Here is a 16,238-nt window from a genome sequence, read left to right as displayed (position 1 = left end):
CAGTTTTTCAGAAACGGCTGAACAGTAATCATGTTTTTGTGAATTAAAGGCTCCCCTGTTCTCACAATTGGTTCCTAAGGTAATTATGAAAAGTTTTCTAGTCAATAGAAAGAAATGGTCATTAATGGAAACTGCAGCCTTCATCGTTTAAGAAACAGTGCTTATTTTCAATGCAGATAAAATATTTACTTAGCAAAAAAAAGAGAAGGCATACTAATAAATGTCAATTATTCAGGTTACTCTAATCAGTGGATGCTAAAGAATGGCAAACTGCTCTTTTAAATAAGCACTATATTCATTCATTTGTCATTTTGGAGTCTCTTACTCAGTAAATAGTAATTTTGTTCAACTTTAAGGGTCACAGTAAATGTTTAGCCTTGATTTTAATATTAGATCAGAGTCATTTTCCATGGTTTGCTCTTTTTCACAAATTATTGCTCTGCCTTGGTAAATTAATTGAAAGGAAATAGGATGAGACTAGGGTGGGCAGGGAAAATTTTCTTTAACTTATTTTAAGAAAATGAATATTCTTTCTTTGTCCATTCTGAACTTAGAAAATCTTTTTTTTTCTATATGATACTGAAGTATTTAACAATTCATAAAAAAACAGCATTTACATTAAAACACAACCTTAAATACAGCCCTGTAATTTTTACCAGGAACCTTGTAAAATAGGATGAATATACATGCACGAAAACAAGAAAAGACCATATACTAAAACAAGAAAGACCATTCAACATTCACATGAAAAAGCAGCATTAAACACAACGTAATAAATATCCAGGATATCAAATCCACAAATTGATCATTATTCTGATTTAGATCCTTTTTCCAGTTAAGCCTTTTACTGTATAATTTATTATGATAACCTTACAAGTTAAACATAATTAAAAACAGAATTCAACTTAATCTGACTGCTGAAATAGCACAATTATCAATATATTGCAGCATATTTTAATTTATAACATATAAAACTGCCATTTTGGCAGGAAATACACATCCATATAACTAACTGCTCAATGAACTTCTTCTGCAATGTATAAAAAGTGTCAGAGTCAATAGTATGAAAGGAAACAGAAGCTAATATTATTTCTGAGATAATTTTATTGCCTTAGCTCTTGGGCTTTGGCAAAAAATATCTTAAGTTTCAATATATATAATTAAATACAGTATTTACAAAATAGAAAAAAATCTAGCAAAGTATTGTAAAAAATACTGTCTTTACATATTTAAAGTGTGCTTTTCCTTACAATGCATGAGAGCCCTTTATATTTTTACCTCTCATTGTCCCTTATGCTTTCAGAATCCCTTCTTCCACCAATAATTCAGGGCTGAGATTTTAGAAATAGAAACTAATTGATAATAAGAGTGTAAAGTGAAAGGTAAAGGTTGCTATATACCTTCCTGATGTTTTTCTTGATAAATTCTCTGGGTTAAAAGTCATTTAAAATCCAAATCATACATTTTGCTTCTTTTGTTTTGTCACTAAATAACTCTAATAAACATGTTTTAAGTGATGTTGTATCACTTAGGAAGATTCTTTCTTCCGAAATGAATGAAGGTTTACCTAGGCATCTACCAACTCTGTTAACCTATCACCATCTTCTGTTTCTATGCACAAACAGTATTATTTCTTCATAAAAAGCTACTGAAAGAATAAATGAGATTCATGTTTGCTGTTCCTTGTTGCTACAATAGGTGTTTTAAAAAATGACTAATATTCACCCACCACTACTGAGTTCCATAGTCCAGGACCTTATCCTGAGTATGGACCAGGTCTCTTGGCATGAAGACTATTTTCCATTCTTCCTTATGAGACAGATGGTCTTCTTGTATTTCAATTTATATTCCCTAAACCACCAAAATGTGAACCCAAACTTTTTCCATTCAGAATCCCAAGAAATCCACATGCTTGGTGTGTGATTAGACATCAGATAAGAGGACCTCTGTGAGGGGCTGGAGGATCTGGGAATTCTGAGGAGGAGGCAGGAGCCAACTTCCCCAGCTCTGCACAGCGGGAGGCACCCTCTGGGTGGTATTCCCATTATACTTCTGTCACTGAGGACTCTTGCCCAAGGCTGGATGGAGTGGTTACTTGCAAGTGTGGACATCAGTCATGCTTTCACACCTCCTGCAGCGGACATAACAGCACCAGATAAATTTGCATTCACATCTCTCCACGTGCCTGACCACATGGGTGTTGTAGCCTCGGCCACAGCAGAGGAGGTTGCAGCCATCTGCGCCCTCCGACGTGCGGTTGCACTCTCTGCCTTGAGTCCCTGGGATCCCGAGTTTCTTATCCTCAACACAGTAATTGGGAGACTTATTGACGTAGAGCAGATCATCCTTGCGGATTGGTATTTTCCTCTGATCTTTTTCTCTCCTGTGCATTTTCCTGTTTATTTTGTCTGAGATTTGCACACTGTTTTCATATTTATCCTTCAACAGATGGCCAATCTTTTCAAAAGAAGACATTGTTTTCCAGCATGTTTTCACAGCGCAGGAGCCAGAAACTCCGTGACAACGGCAGTCTAAGGACATCAACTTGGCGACAGCCTGCAACCAACAGGAATTGAGTGAAACATTGTTCATGAACTGTTTTACCCAAAAACAAAAGCACCACCCACCTAGTCACTTAACTTTCTGGATCTATTTCCTCCTATATAAAAGCAATGGTTATATATTTCAATGAAAGTAATAAAATGATTTTTAAAATACTTCAATTAAATAAGAAAGATAAAATAATAATAATTTTAAAATAAGGATGGTTTTGGACTTAAAAAATTCTTTTAGATTGCTTAGAACCCAAATGTTTGGTCCTTCTCTTGACCCTACAGAGCAAACCTTTCTAATTTATAACTGTAGGCCAGGCTAATAATGTCATCAGAGATGAGCTGAGCTAACAAAGGGAAGCTACTTTTATTTCTAATCTCTCACTTAATCTTGGGTGTCAGAGGATGTTCATTCATGCCTCCATGTTCCTGATACTATTCATTTTAGCATCTTGCCACTTGGAGTGTGGTTCATGGACCAACAGCACCAGCACAGACATGCAGACTCTGAGCCCCCCACCAAAACCGCAGATTCACAATCTGCATCTTTGTAAGATCCTTGGGTGACTTGTATACACACAGAAACACCTGTGGAACTTTACAGATAACCCGAGATTCTCACTTAATTTGTCAGGGTGGGGTCAAGGCAATGACATCTACAAAGCTGCTCAGATGAGTCCAAGAGCATCCAAGGATGAGATCTACCAAATTGAGTGTGCTCGGGTTTTATCACTGCAAAAATCAGTTATATTCACAGGGGTTTGGAGGGGTGGCATGCTATCCCCTAGTCACAGACCACATGAGAAACCCTAAATTGGCCCAAAAGAGATGGGGCTGGAGAGTGTGGCTGCTCCCAGCCAATTCTTCTCCTCTTCTGGAAAATTAATTCAAAACATATGTCCCATTCTTGATGGATCAGTAGCACCATTCTAACATGGAAAAGGAATAATATTTATATGATTTTTCACTTCTAAATGCTGAGTTATTTTATTCAGACTGAGGAATTAAATGTGATTACATACATCGGTAAGAGCCCACTGCCTGACACACATTAAGGTCAAAATAAATGCCCCCTTTCCCTGAAGAGCAAAGATTTCAAATAGAGCTAACCAAACGAAAACAATACAGAGATTTCTAAAACAAAAGTTTTAGAGTTCTAATTTCTTACATACTGGGCTAGTCAGCGTAACTTCCTTCAATCCCCAGAGGATGGCAGAGCAGATTAATAAATTGTCAGGACTAACTGGAGAGTTGACATTCTGTCAACATGCCGGGTAAAATAAAAAATGATCTATCCATTCAATAACTTGGAAATTATGTGTGTAATCTCACCAAAGAAAGAAAAAACCCCACAGCTTAAATTCCACTTACAGTTCTTATCAAAACTATAAAAATGACAGGGGTTTATACTTAGCAATTTTCTACCACACTTGACATTGACATGTATGTGGAATGTTACATTTCTTAACAAATTAACTAAAGTTTCTGTACTAGCTAATGAGACAGAGTATTTCAAACAATTTATTGTATTTTCAGACTTGAATGAGAGCATATGGTATTGATTTGTGTAGTATTCAATAGTTTTTATTAGTGTTTAAAATAATAAACCAAACAATATTTAAACATTGCCCTTTATAGAATGCAACACATATGCTTTTTTGAATTCATAAAACTAAGGAGCAAATAGATATGTCTATTTCTTATTATCTTCAGTAAAATTTATCTTTCAATGATACAAAAACAATTCATAGAGTATGGTGCACAAACTGATTCAGTTAAATTGATGGCATTTGATATTCACAAAACCTTCAATTCTTTAAAATATCTCCAGGTAAATAAATGTTAAAAATATTGCAATCTGCCAACTTTTGTTCAGATTTTGAGTGTCCGAAGGATATAAGAAAAAGAGAGCTCAATCAATGCCAGGTAGCCATAAAACAAATTGTCCAAAGAAAGCCAAAAATCTAAGAATGTAAGTTTATGCGTTGAAACCTGATCATCCTTCATTACAGTCATCACTTATGATTTAGGACTGCCTCTTGCTCAGATTCTTGACTGAGGAGCTCACTTTTTATTAAGCAGTTCAGGCATCATGTAAGGTGTTGCCAATTTGCAAGTCATGGAGGACAGAACGGATGCTCACCAAAACACTTGAACCGTTTTAACTCCCTTCTATCGGTAAACTGCATCAAGAGGATGCAATAAAGACCAACTTCTTCAACAATGAGACAAATCAACAATTTGTCTTCAACAAATGAGACACTGCTAGGAACTCAATGATATTGGGAGGCTCTGATCTGGCAGGTTTTCCTGCAATTCCTCAGCCCACAATAGTATCAGTCCAAATTGACACACTACCGCTCAGGTTTGAAGGATAAAAGAGAAGACTGATTTTGAATCTGGGGATAACACCTGCTGAATTTGTACTGAAATTTGGGGCGAGTTTCCTGCCCTAGAAAATAAGATACTTTTAAATACCCGGAGTTAACTAAATTTTCCGAAGGTATTTTTAAGGAATTTTATTCTAATGTCTTTTAATTCCATTACACTTTTGTCCTTAAAAATAAGAAAAGAAAGCATTTTTATTATACATGTGAATATTATTCACATTTATATTCTATGATACAAAGACAAATAACGTGATGCACAATTTAAATGATGATACCTTTGTAAGACTCCAAGGCAGAAACTTGGGCAAATATGGATAAAATAAAGCAATGCAATCACCATAAGGAGAATTTGGTGAAATGCAGAGTTCAAGAGCAGATAACATGCAGACACATATACACACAGGATTTAACTCTACGGAGCTTAGTGTTTCTCAGAGCACATTTTCATAAATTATTTTACTTGATTTAGCTTGATAGGAAAAAATCCCTTGCATATAGTAGGCAGTTAATGAAGAACATGTACCTGCTTATTATTCCAATTTGACAGAAAAATTAATAGCCTGGTTAAGATATTTATCTTCCGTAAGGAAAATTGGAAATATATAATATGAAGCCTTTATATGCAGCAGGATAATTTCGGTAGAACAAAGAAAAATGAAAGTGGAAAATTCAAGTGTATTTAAGAACACTCCAAAAGTACATATTCTGAAGTTTTTCAGCTGGGAGTTTTAATTGATGTCAAATAGCCATTCTGAGCTGCAATGATAGCAGAGTGATTTTCTAGCAGGAAAAGTAAGAGAATAGCAAGAGAATGAGTTGTGTGTGGTTATGAGAAAATTCCTTTCTCTACTTAGTTGAGTTGTTAAGGTTTATAACGATATTAACAGAGGAATGTTTTATTAACTATTGCAAACAGATGTGCACATTTTGGTATAATATTTTTAAACTAGGGGAGAGCAATTAGGAGCATAGCATTTAATCTACTGGTCTCCCTGTGTTAAGTTTTAGTTTGATAAATTTCTGATGAAGTGAAATAGGAAAGATGCATCATTAACACTTAATGTAAAAATAGAAACTGCTTGAGAAGTGGTCTAAGAAGTGACTGGCCCCACAACTTTGACTCAGAGGTAACACAGCTGGAGGTGATCGTTTTCCAGTATATTGCGTTATCCAAACTTCACAGAAATGACCAAAAAAAAAAAAAAAAAAACCTATTATGGAACATTTTGTGACATTTCATTTTGTTCACTATCAGATAATCTGTTTAAATTTTTATGAAAACGGTGACATAAACTGTATGACTATATGCAGAATTCCTATTTCTCTGATCCATTTTGTCCCTTTCGGTTAAAAAATATATTTGGATCTGCTGAAAAACAAAACATTTGCATGTTATTCAAGTACTTATAAATATTCTTGAAACAGGTCAATGAAATTTGGGGGTGGGGCCCATGCCACTTTTTTGAGTTACTCATTATAAAACAAATTATGGGGTAGGGAAACTTAAAAGTTTATGAGGTGGACATGGGAAGAATGGAAATATTTTAAGCACACCAAAAGAAATACCCATAAATATTCCAAGTCACATTATTCCCAGAAGTTCTGCCCTTGGAAGACATCACATCATTCTCTTAGCCAATCACCATTTAGCAACATTATTCTTGGAGTCATAACTTTAGGAATGGTGTCAGAAACCAAGTGGGAATTAGAGTATTTAAGGTCAGTGGTTAGAAAATAATCTATTCTGCTCACAGCACTACTAAGCGCCAGTACCCACATTGCTCTGAATGCTTTCCTACATTTGGAGCTTGGGATTTTGAGATGAGGAAAATCAACTCAATTGAATGCAGACCTTGAAACCTTACACAGAAGAATATGCCTATTAGATGAAAATCCTAATGGCCAATATTGAAAATGTAGTTGTTTGTTCTTCCATGTTAGATAATATCTTGGAAACCTAGTTGATTTTTGTTGTTGTTGCGGTAGTGGTGGTGATGGTGGGTTTTTTTTTTTTTCTGACCACCAATGGAAAGAAAAATATTAAAATGTTTTGAATTGTAATACTTCATGAGAAAAGACCAACAAAAACATCAATGTAGTACCCTCAAAATATCCAGGTAATATTTTGTAATATTTTAAGATTCCATCTTGACCAATGTGGAAAAAATGAGATTCCGTAGAAAAAACGGAAATTTATCCAAAATGTATATATACCTATAAACTGAATTTTTGCTGCATAATTAGAATAATAGCAAAAACCTCAGTAAAGTAAGGAGACTGTTTTATTGCCAACAAACAGTGGATTTAAATTGATGCTGAATAGTTGTATGTTTTTAATAAAATCAGAATATAAATAGATCAGATCAAAGTTAATAGTTACAGAGGCAAATATTACTGCCTAATTAAAAAAATAAGATGGAATAAAATTAAATAACTGCCTAATATCACTAGTAAAAATACATTTTAGAATACTTTGGGATTTTTCATAAGGCTGGAGACAACTTTATTCAAAAGAATGAATTATCACATGAATTTCAAGTTTTGTGTTCTGATTAAAGTCTTTTTTGTCTCTACCCAACTATTCAAAGAGTGACTAAAGAAGTTTTAAGATCTAAGGTGACAATAAATATTCATTTAATCATTTTCTTGTTTTTAAAACACACTAATTTGACCTGGAGTTTTTCTCTAGTTTAACTCTAGAGCTTTAAAGAACAAATGTTAATTACATCTAAATTCTTTTACATTAATATGTTAGAAATAATAAAAATTCCTTTATTAGATATTATTTAAACTGAAGTGAAAACTCATTCATTTAATCTTTTTAAATGTAAGACTTTATCAAAAAGAGACATGGTGTCAGCAGGAATTACTTTAGTGAAATAAATTAGAATTTCAAAAAAAAAGTGAAAAGCTTACATAGCTATTTACTGATTTTCCTATTTCCTAATTTTCCATTTTGAATCAATATTCAAATTGAACTGAATACTCAAATTTGAATTTAAAATGTTACAGTGATATATTGAGTTTTCAGTTTTAGTATTTTAAACCAAAGTGGTTAAGTAAAGAAAACTGGCAGAAACTTGCAACTATTCCAAGCGGGTTCCATTTATTCACTTTCCAAAAATGTAAAACAAATGCAACATATACTTTAAATATTCCTGAGAGATACCGCAACTTACTTTAATTTATTGCAGGAGAATGTGGCAGATTGCAACGACTACTTTGGGACCTTTGCAGGTTATTGAATATTTACAATAATATAGGATATGTGGTGATATTCCTGTCCTGAAAAGATTATTACAAAATAGAAAATATATATTCCTAAGAGAGGTTTTAACTGTTTTTGGAAAGTCACTATGAATTGCCAAGTAATTCAACTATGTTGTAGAACTCAAAGCTTATTGCATCAATATTCATTAAAATAAGTATATAAAAGTTAAATTAAGCTACAGATTACTCCATTTTAAGAAAATTTAGTATTAAAAATTCATTTATAAGGTTAATTAGATGGTAATTCTTCAAATTTTCCTCTCCTTGAATCTTTAATATATCTCTATTTTAAAATACCAAATATTTAATACATCTATAGTTTATTTACATTTATTTATACTTCTCAGTTTTTACAGTGAATCTACATTGCTTTATAATAACTAGTTCCTTTAAATAAATTTTGTTTTTTACAAAAATTATTGAGCTACGTATTCTGTAATGTATTTGAGAACATTTTGCTAGAGAAAGGAAGGACAGACTGATAACTTCTTTAAGATGCCATTGCCAATGAAAAAATATATTTAAAAAAATAATGAAAATTCACATTTGAGAAAATGAAATTTGATTCAGTCTCGTTAGAAAGGCAGATACCGTACGTCTTATTTGGGTTTCTACAACTAATCATCTAAAGGGGTGGAATAAAATGACCCAATGGGCACTAGTACTTCTATTATTTTATAATTGGTGTTTTAGGTATACGAATATACAATCACAAATACTAATACATTCTGTAACAAGATTCAAGTCACAGCAGATGGAAACTTAAACTAAATCAATGTGGTCAGTACAGGCTCATGAAATAAAAAATATATATTTATATATATAGCTGCTGTTATATAATAAAAATTTAATATATATATATAATTTTTTTTAGCCTGAAAGTGTTTAGTTTTTAAACCATTTGACTATTTGGTCAGATTGATCTAGAAGTGTAACCCTAGTGCTATTATACCTAAAGGCACTGGATTTCTATTCCATTTTCTAATACATACCTGCCTTCCAGCTTCATTGTTATGTAGGTTCATTGCTAACAGTACTTTGCTTTCCTTTGCCGTGGTGTTTTTGATGGGGAAATCTAGGAACTTTCTGCTGAACCACATGCCATACTGGACATCATCAGAGCATCCCCCCCAATGCCAGCCTTCACTCGCTGAGCCGCCGTTCTGCAAGGTGGTGTCACAGGAACACTCGGTCATGTTGCCTGCGCTGCATGACCTGGTCACAGAATGCACCAGGCCTGCAGCCATCACAGCATAAATAAATGCTGTTTCCTTGGTGCCTAGAATAAGAAATAAGTTGCTGAATGAACCAGCCATACCATTCTCTGCTTATGTTCATAACAAAGCCGCCTACTTACCCTCTTATCAGGAAAGCAACTTTCAAGGGATGCTTTAATGAGTACACATTTACAAAGGACAATTTCATATTGTTCTCATCTTTTAAAAAAGCAACATTAATTTTCAGTATGATTTTCCTTTATTGTATGTCATTAATTGTCCTCATACCTTAAAATCATCTGTTTGTATTTTAAATTTGAGATGTAAGTCAGCACCCAGCTCAGTACTTAATAGACAATGAAAATTCAACAAATACACATTGAATTTAAAATCCCTTGCATGGACATCGTACATAGTCAGACAATGCTCCAAGGAGCCCCGCTTATCTTTCTCTTTAAATTTAAAACGTTATCACAAAACACAGGCTGAAAAATTGGTGTGACTTTTGTTTGTACAAAAAAAATCCATGTCAGGATGCAAACTAAAATTAAGCAAAGACTAGAGCAATTAGGAGATAAATGTTATAGTTTACTTTCACATCAAAGATGTTTTAACGATATACTGAATAACAATATTAATATGAAAGTTAAATATATTATTTCTATATACAGTATTATATCCTCTCACACTACGAAGGGCAATTAAAGATAATTGAGATGTCATCAGCAAAAAAAAAATTGTTATGGAAAATCACTGAATACTGAGTATGGATATAACACACCTGCAATAGGTTTCGAACTAACATCTTCGGAAACTGAGGTCCTATTAAAATATTAGTAAAATGGATCGAAGGGACCCAGCAGGCGACTTTCCCCCTCCTTAGAGATGTTTAGATTGAAGTAGAAACGTTATCACGCCGTTGTCCAATAAACCTTTTCAACAGCTGATACCTCTACATTTCAGCAACTGTGAAGAACACATCCTCTTTTTTCTTTTTTTCTTTTTGCAGGGAATCAGTGCTCTTTCGGAAGGGTGTGCCGGCCAAAGCGCAGCGGGGCAAAAGCGAGGCGGCGGTGAGTGTAGGGACCCGGCGGGGAAGGGTCAAAGGTGGAAGGGGAACGGAAATGAATATGAAAAACGACTAAGAATCTTTCAGAGCCCAGGTTCTGAAATTCTTTGAATCTGCTGACACCTCTGTGCCTTTATCCTTACTAAGTCGCTAGGCACGTGAGAGTGGAACTTTGTTTCCCTGCCGATTCCCGCGCCTCGGATGTGCGCACAGGAGAAAGGGTAGAAGGAAAGGAATAGAGGGGAAAACCAAAGTTGTGCTCGAGTTAGCCTCACGAGGGTTGTCTGGGACAGTCCCTTTTAAATCGCCATTATTCCGTCTACGCGGTGTTCCCGGGAACCAACACCATGGGGTTTCGCTGCAATTAGCCACTTGTCCAGGGCTCAATGAGCAGCGGAGCTGCTTAAATCAAAGCAGATGCGGCCTCGGCATTCCCTGCAGCCGACATCATGTTTCTCCAGCTGGTCCCCCACGTAGGGGGGCGCTACGGGGTACGAGGGGTCGGCGGGGGGGAGCGTCAGAGTTTTTCTTCCAGCTCCAGCCGGGAGCCACGGGAAGGAGGAAGAGCTACACCTCCACGCGCTGCGCTCTGGACCTGGGGTGTCACCCCACCCCCACCCCATGACCGCACCTGCACCCGGATCTGGCTTCCGTCGCCCCCCAATTTCCTTCCACTAAAGGACCTCTCTGGGGAATTTAAAGAGCGACGGGACCGTACGAGCACTGATTAATTTACAGGAATTGCAGGTCTCGCCCCCAGTCCCGCGCCAGCCACGAGTCCCGGGACTCACCGCTGCTCAGCTCGTAGCCAAAGAGAGGGCTGGTGCCCGGCGCGGAGGCGGCGGCCACCAGGCAGTTCCATCTCTCGTGCCTGAACTGGCTTCTGCACTCCTGAATGCCCAGCCGGGCGCCCTCGCGGATGCTCGGCAGCAGGTACGGTTTCCTCTTGCACAGCTCCTTCTGGCGGCTGTTCAGAGGCAAGTTGGCACAGCCCAGCTTCTCCGGAACCCCAAAGGAGGCGATGCCCAACCACCTGTAAGACACGGCCGCCCCTAGCGTAAGCCGCTGCCCTGCTCTCCTCCCCAAGCCCAGATGTTTACCCGAAATTTAGGTCACCCGCCCTAGGACTCCCGCCCCTTCTCCCCCGCCCCAGCTGAGAGTTCCCTGAGGCTGGGCACCCCCTTTTGCCACAAATCCCGTGCGCCCCTGCTGCCCCCATACTCACATCCAGTTTCCTTGGGCTCCGCAGGGGAACAGCGCGAGCACGGCTGCCCACAGCGCGCACAGGCGGGACAGTCCCAGGAGCGCTGCTCTGTCCATGGCCCCCGCATGGAGTCCCCCAGCCCCAGCCACTCCTCTTCGACCCTCCCCACCCAGAGGCCCACCAGGCCAGAGGTCAGTTCCCCCGCACCAAGTTGTCCCTCGCCTCCCTTGTCCCTGCAGACAACGTAAAAAGGCCAGTTGTAGTAGGTGTTCTCAGCAGCTTTCCCCTCGCGAGCGGGGAGCAGCGTGAGGAAGTTGAGAAAATAGCCTGGGGCCCTCCTCCGGCGCCAAGTTGGAGATGTGCAGGAGATGCGGGAGCGTCCGTCGCATTCCAAGGTGAGAAACTTCTGTTGATGTAGCTCTGTCTCCATCGCCCCCGGCCTCTCCTCCCATCTCCTCCCCCCTCCCTGGCTGCGCTTGGAACCTGATTGGCCCAGCAGCGGCCCCTCATCTCATCATCCCCGGACTTCAGGCTCCCATTGGCTGAGAGCGGACTCCGCGGGGGACGTTCGGGCCCGCTGCTTCCCGACAGCAGGTCCAGACCCTGTGTTCCTGACCTTTCCTCCCGTCTCAGTCTCCGGAGAGTGGGTCTCTGCGGGAGGAATATTGATACAAGCCGAAGACTATAGGGGCGCTTCTGTCTTAATGAACCTGGGCGAAGGTGTGGGTTCAATGGGCGATGTTTGAGAACCACCCACCCCAGTCGCATATGGATTAATTATACTCTGGGTGGAGCGGCTGGAAATTCTCACTGCTCACGTTTCTTTCCTCTCCTTTACCTCACAGAAGAATAGTTTTTTGAGTCCGAGTTGGTACCAAAAAGTTGACTTTTCCACACCCAGACTGAGGTCTCAACATGTCAGCAGACTTGAGAATGAGAGAAATACTGTCAAGCTTGACATCTATCGTCATCTGTGCAGGCATTTACTTTTATCGAAAGGGAAGATTCTAGCCTAGCATCTATTAATAATCTATCATATTTAAATTGTGTTAGGTGATTTCATTTTGCCGATTTGTCTCTTTTTTTTTTCTTCGATCTTTGAGAGCACTGTCAGAGATGAAGGGCAGAGAGTAGATGTGAATGAGAACTGTCTGGAGAGTTCTAAAAAAAATTGAGGGTCCTGTTCTCCCTAATGCACACTATGCCTTTCTCAGGGAAATTGGACACATTGAAGACAAATTTTAGAAACTTATTTATGAAACACCTACTGTGTGTCCAGTACTGTGGGAATTTCTGAAGACTAGATTCCTTTCCTTAAAGGCACAAAACAGCCATAGAGACAAGTCTGAAACAAATTAATTTGATATTATTAATAAATAAAAGCATAGAATCCAACAAGTTACTCTTCTGGAGTCAGAGTTCAGATGCGGGAGAATATTCTGGTGCTTGGCAGTTAAGAAAGATTAGCTAACCAGTGTTTTCCAGGATAGATCTCTGGGGAGAACTCTGAAGTCAGATGGCACATGCTTTTAGCTGTGGTATCAGAAAACTCTGTTTCACCTAATTGGCGACAGGAAATGGGTATGAGAGTCATCACCTACTCCTCAGAGGACTTCTGAAATGTTAATAAACTCTCAGGATATACCAGCTTGTGTGTATGAGTTGTTCAGTCATGTCTGACTTTTTGTAACCCTATGGACCTTAGCCCACCAGGCTCCTCTGTCCATGGAATTTTCCAGACAAGAATACTGGAGTGGGTAGCCATTCCCTTCTCCAGGGAATCTTCCTGACCCAGGGTTTGAACCCAGATCTCCTGCTTGCAGGCAGAGTCTTTGCCATCTGAGCCACCAGGGAAGCCCAGCTTAGTGGATTCCAAATTCCAGACTTACTCCAATTAAAGATTTACTTTATTTGCTTTATCAGCAAATAAAGTATTTTATTTGCTGCATATCCTCTCTATTGGCCCAGAGCAATAAAAGCTCACTGAAATTCCCATCTTCTCCCATTCATTCCTTTATCCAACAAATATTTATTGAGTGAACGCTATGTACCAGGTCCTAAAGCCACATTGTAATTTTTAGAGAGTCAAGTTGATGATAGGGTGCAGTTACGGATCCAGAAATATTTTGGCTAATGGCTAGTGGCCTCTCTGAGAATCAGAGCCCTCATCCAAGCTCACTTTATTCGGCAGACCTCTCCAGGAGGCATTGTGGAGCACTCCCTGCTGAACCCCTGCCATGGGGCCCAGTACACCAGATACTGGTTCTGAACACAACTTACTGAAGGGATTAACGTGGTGAGGAACATCCTGAGCAGATACCTAAGTGGCCGAGATGGTGTAATTAGAGAAGAGGCTTCCTCTGCAGGGGAACTGAGGGATTGGAGAACGTGAATACTTGAGGCTGATTTTTCGAGCCAATGATGATAGATGTTTTAAGGAAGTTGCTGGATTTTTTTTCTTTTAGAAAGATATACTGAGCCTCTGTTATGGGTTAAAAAGTGGGGCTAGATAGCACTGAGTTAAATAGTAGTGGAGTTCACAGCCCCATTGACAAGACTGACAAGGAGTCAGGGGGTCATAGCGAGTTTAGTGAACGCAGTGGGGACACAGGGCGCGCCAGGAACAAGCAGGGGGATTACTTAATCTAGTTTGGGAGTGGGGTCACTTGAATGTTGCCTTTGTTGCTACTCCTGCGATCAAGCACTGTCTAGGCATCCAGATAAACCCTGAGAGGGCCATTCACAGCCTTCTATTCTTAGAGTCACTGGGTCAACTATTTTCAAGTCCAAGACACAGTTTCCGGGCCATGTACCTCTTGTGTATAATCTGAGGCCTTAGGGATCATTCTGTCCATACCTTTAAAGCAAAGAAAACATTTCTAGAAGTTGGTCCAACTGAAGAATTAAGCTTATCATTCAATGAGCAGACATTTAGGCACTTATTTTGCATCAGGCGTCTTGAACTCTCATGCACTGAGAGCCTACATCCCCTCACACCTCGCCCCTCTCACCACCCTGTGTTTTCTCTTAACTCTCTGTCTTTCTCTTCTCACTCCACACAAAGATTCAAACTCCTCAAATTGGTACTCATTTCATAGATAAAGAAATGAATTTAGAGAGATTAAGAAACTTGCTGAAGACCACTCAGTTAGAAAATAGTAGGGTCAAAAATAGATCTTATTTTGAAACACTTGTGCTTTCTACCACACCGTACTGCCGCAGAACCTGACTAAAAAGTACTGATTGCTTGCTTTCCATCTCTCTCTCTCTTTTTTTTTTTTTTTTGGACCAAATCGCAGGTATTGGGTCTCAAGGTCCAAATTCCTCTTTCGTGATCTTTATACCATAGTTCATAGATATCTCAGTCAAAAGAGTTGTTCTGTTCTCTGAAGATTAAAAAAAAAAACAACCCACAATGGATAGGTGGGTCTCCTGAGGAGGTCTCCCTGAAGTCCAGTCTCTCAGAGGCGAATGGTGGTCTGCGTGGATACCCTTCTGTTTCCCACTCTTTGCTGTTTGGATTGTGTGCACTGGGAGAAAGAGTGGAAAGAACACTGGGCTGAGTTGGGTGACGGGGCTTCCAGTCAGCAGGCTTTAATCTTGCAGTCAATTTCAACTTTGAGTCTCAGTTTTCTCACTTGTAAAACGATGAAAAGCTCTTTTGGTTCTAAAACTCTAATTGGAGTTCCCACGGGGCTGGAGAGAGGGAGGTTGTGTGTGTGGTTCTGTGTGATTGTGTATGCCTGTGTGTGGTAGGGTGCGAGGGACTGCCTTTGCTAATGAATTTGCATTCCCAGGAGGAGGAACCTTAGCTATTGGGCTTGGCAAACAGAGAGGGGCCCCTGGTCTTAGGATGGCACAGGCTAGAGTGTTTTGGCTTCCATTTTTTACCTTCAGTTCCACTTTTCCTTGTGGATTTCAATTTAAACTAATTATTGACAGAAGTATTACGTATTATATAAATGTATAATTTATGTTACATTTATAATTATATAAATTGTCACTATTTTTATATTTATAATTTATACTAATATATTTATTGTAATCTGATCAGGTCACATGAAACTATAGAAGATGTAAAAAGTTACAGATATCTTCTTTATCTTGAAATATGAAGGTGAAGGGCTTCTTCAGAATCTAATTTGTACCTCTTATTAATTAGAAGTGGTTCATCTCTACTATCACTAGTGGGGATTATGCTCTCTTTAGCTTTAAATTAAAGCTAAAGCATAAAGTTAATGATGAGTCAAATCCAAACATATCCACAACTACATGTTTCAAATTGCTTATTTCTTTAGCAGCAAGAAGGAGTCTCATTTCCTATCTACCATTTTTGGTTTGTAATTGGGAGAGAGCATGAAATATTAACTGGTCAACGGGGTATAATGTGGTACTTATTGTCTTTTGCAAGCTTTCTAAAAATGATATAAAGATAATGCCATTAATTGTTCATAAAATGGGAGCTGCAATTATATCATCTCATGATCTGAGCCCAGCTACCCAAAATTTGATTAATGCTATTAAGCAAAGCACAGT

At 38.6% G+C, this 16,238-nt stretch overlaps 1 protein-coding gene across 1 annotated transcript; it reads right to left on the bottom strand.

Annotated features, from left to right (window-relative positions):
- Positions 1-826: 826 nt before the first annotated feature.
- Positions 827-12,141, bottom strand: WNT16 (wingless-type MMTV integration site family, member 16). The gene is made up of 4 exons (XM_010838068.1): positions 11,724-12,141; positions 11,290-11,531; positions 9,205-9,491; positions 827-2,556 (listed from the first exon to the last, which is right to left on the bottom strand). Exons 1-4 carry the CDS (start codon positions 11,816-11,818, stop codon positions 2,092-2,094), a joined length of 1,089 nt encoding a protein of 362 aa, XP_010836370.1. The 5' UTR covers positions 11,819-12,141; the 3' UTR covers positions 827-2,091.
- Positions 12,142-16,238: the final 4,097 nt, after the last annotated feature.

This window comes from Bison bison, unplaced genomic scaffold, assembly GCF_000754665.1.
Source record: "Bison bison bison isolate TAMUID 2011002044 unplaced genomic scaffold, Bison_UMD1.0 scf7180017864089, whole genome shotgun sequence".
In the NCBI taxonomy this organism is placed as follows: domain Eukaryota; kingdom Metazoa; phylum Chordata; class Mammalia; order Artiodactyla; family Bovidae; genus Bison; species Bison bison.
The sequence above is the reverse complement of the archived record's forward strand: the minus strand, read 5'-3'. Positions and strand labels throughout refer to the sequence as shown.

Excerpts from the sequence above, each read along its gene's own strand:
- WNT16 (XM_010838068.1), bottom strand. The coding sequence starts at position 11,818 with ATGGACAGAGCAGCGCTCCTGGGACTGTCCCGCCTGTGCGCGCTGTGG. Across the intron at positions 11,532-11,723 it reads GGAGCCCAAGGAAACTGGAT|GTGGTTGGGCATCGCCTCCT; the intron begins GTGAGTATGGGG and ends CGTGTCTTACAG. Across the intron at positions 9,492-11,289 it reads TGGCTACGAGCTGAGCAGCG|GCACCAAGGAAACAGCATTT; the intron begins GTGAGTCCCGGG and ends TTCTTATTCTAG.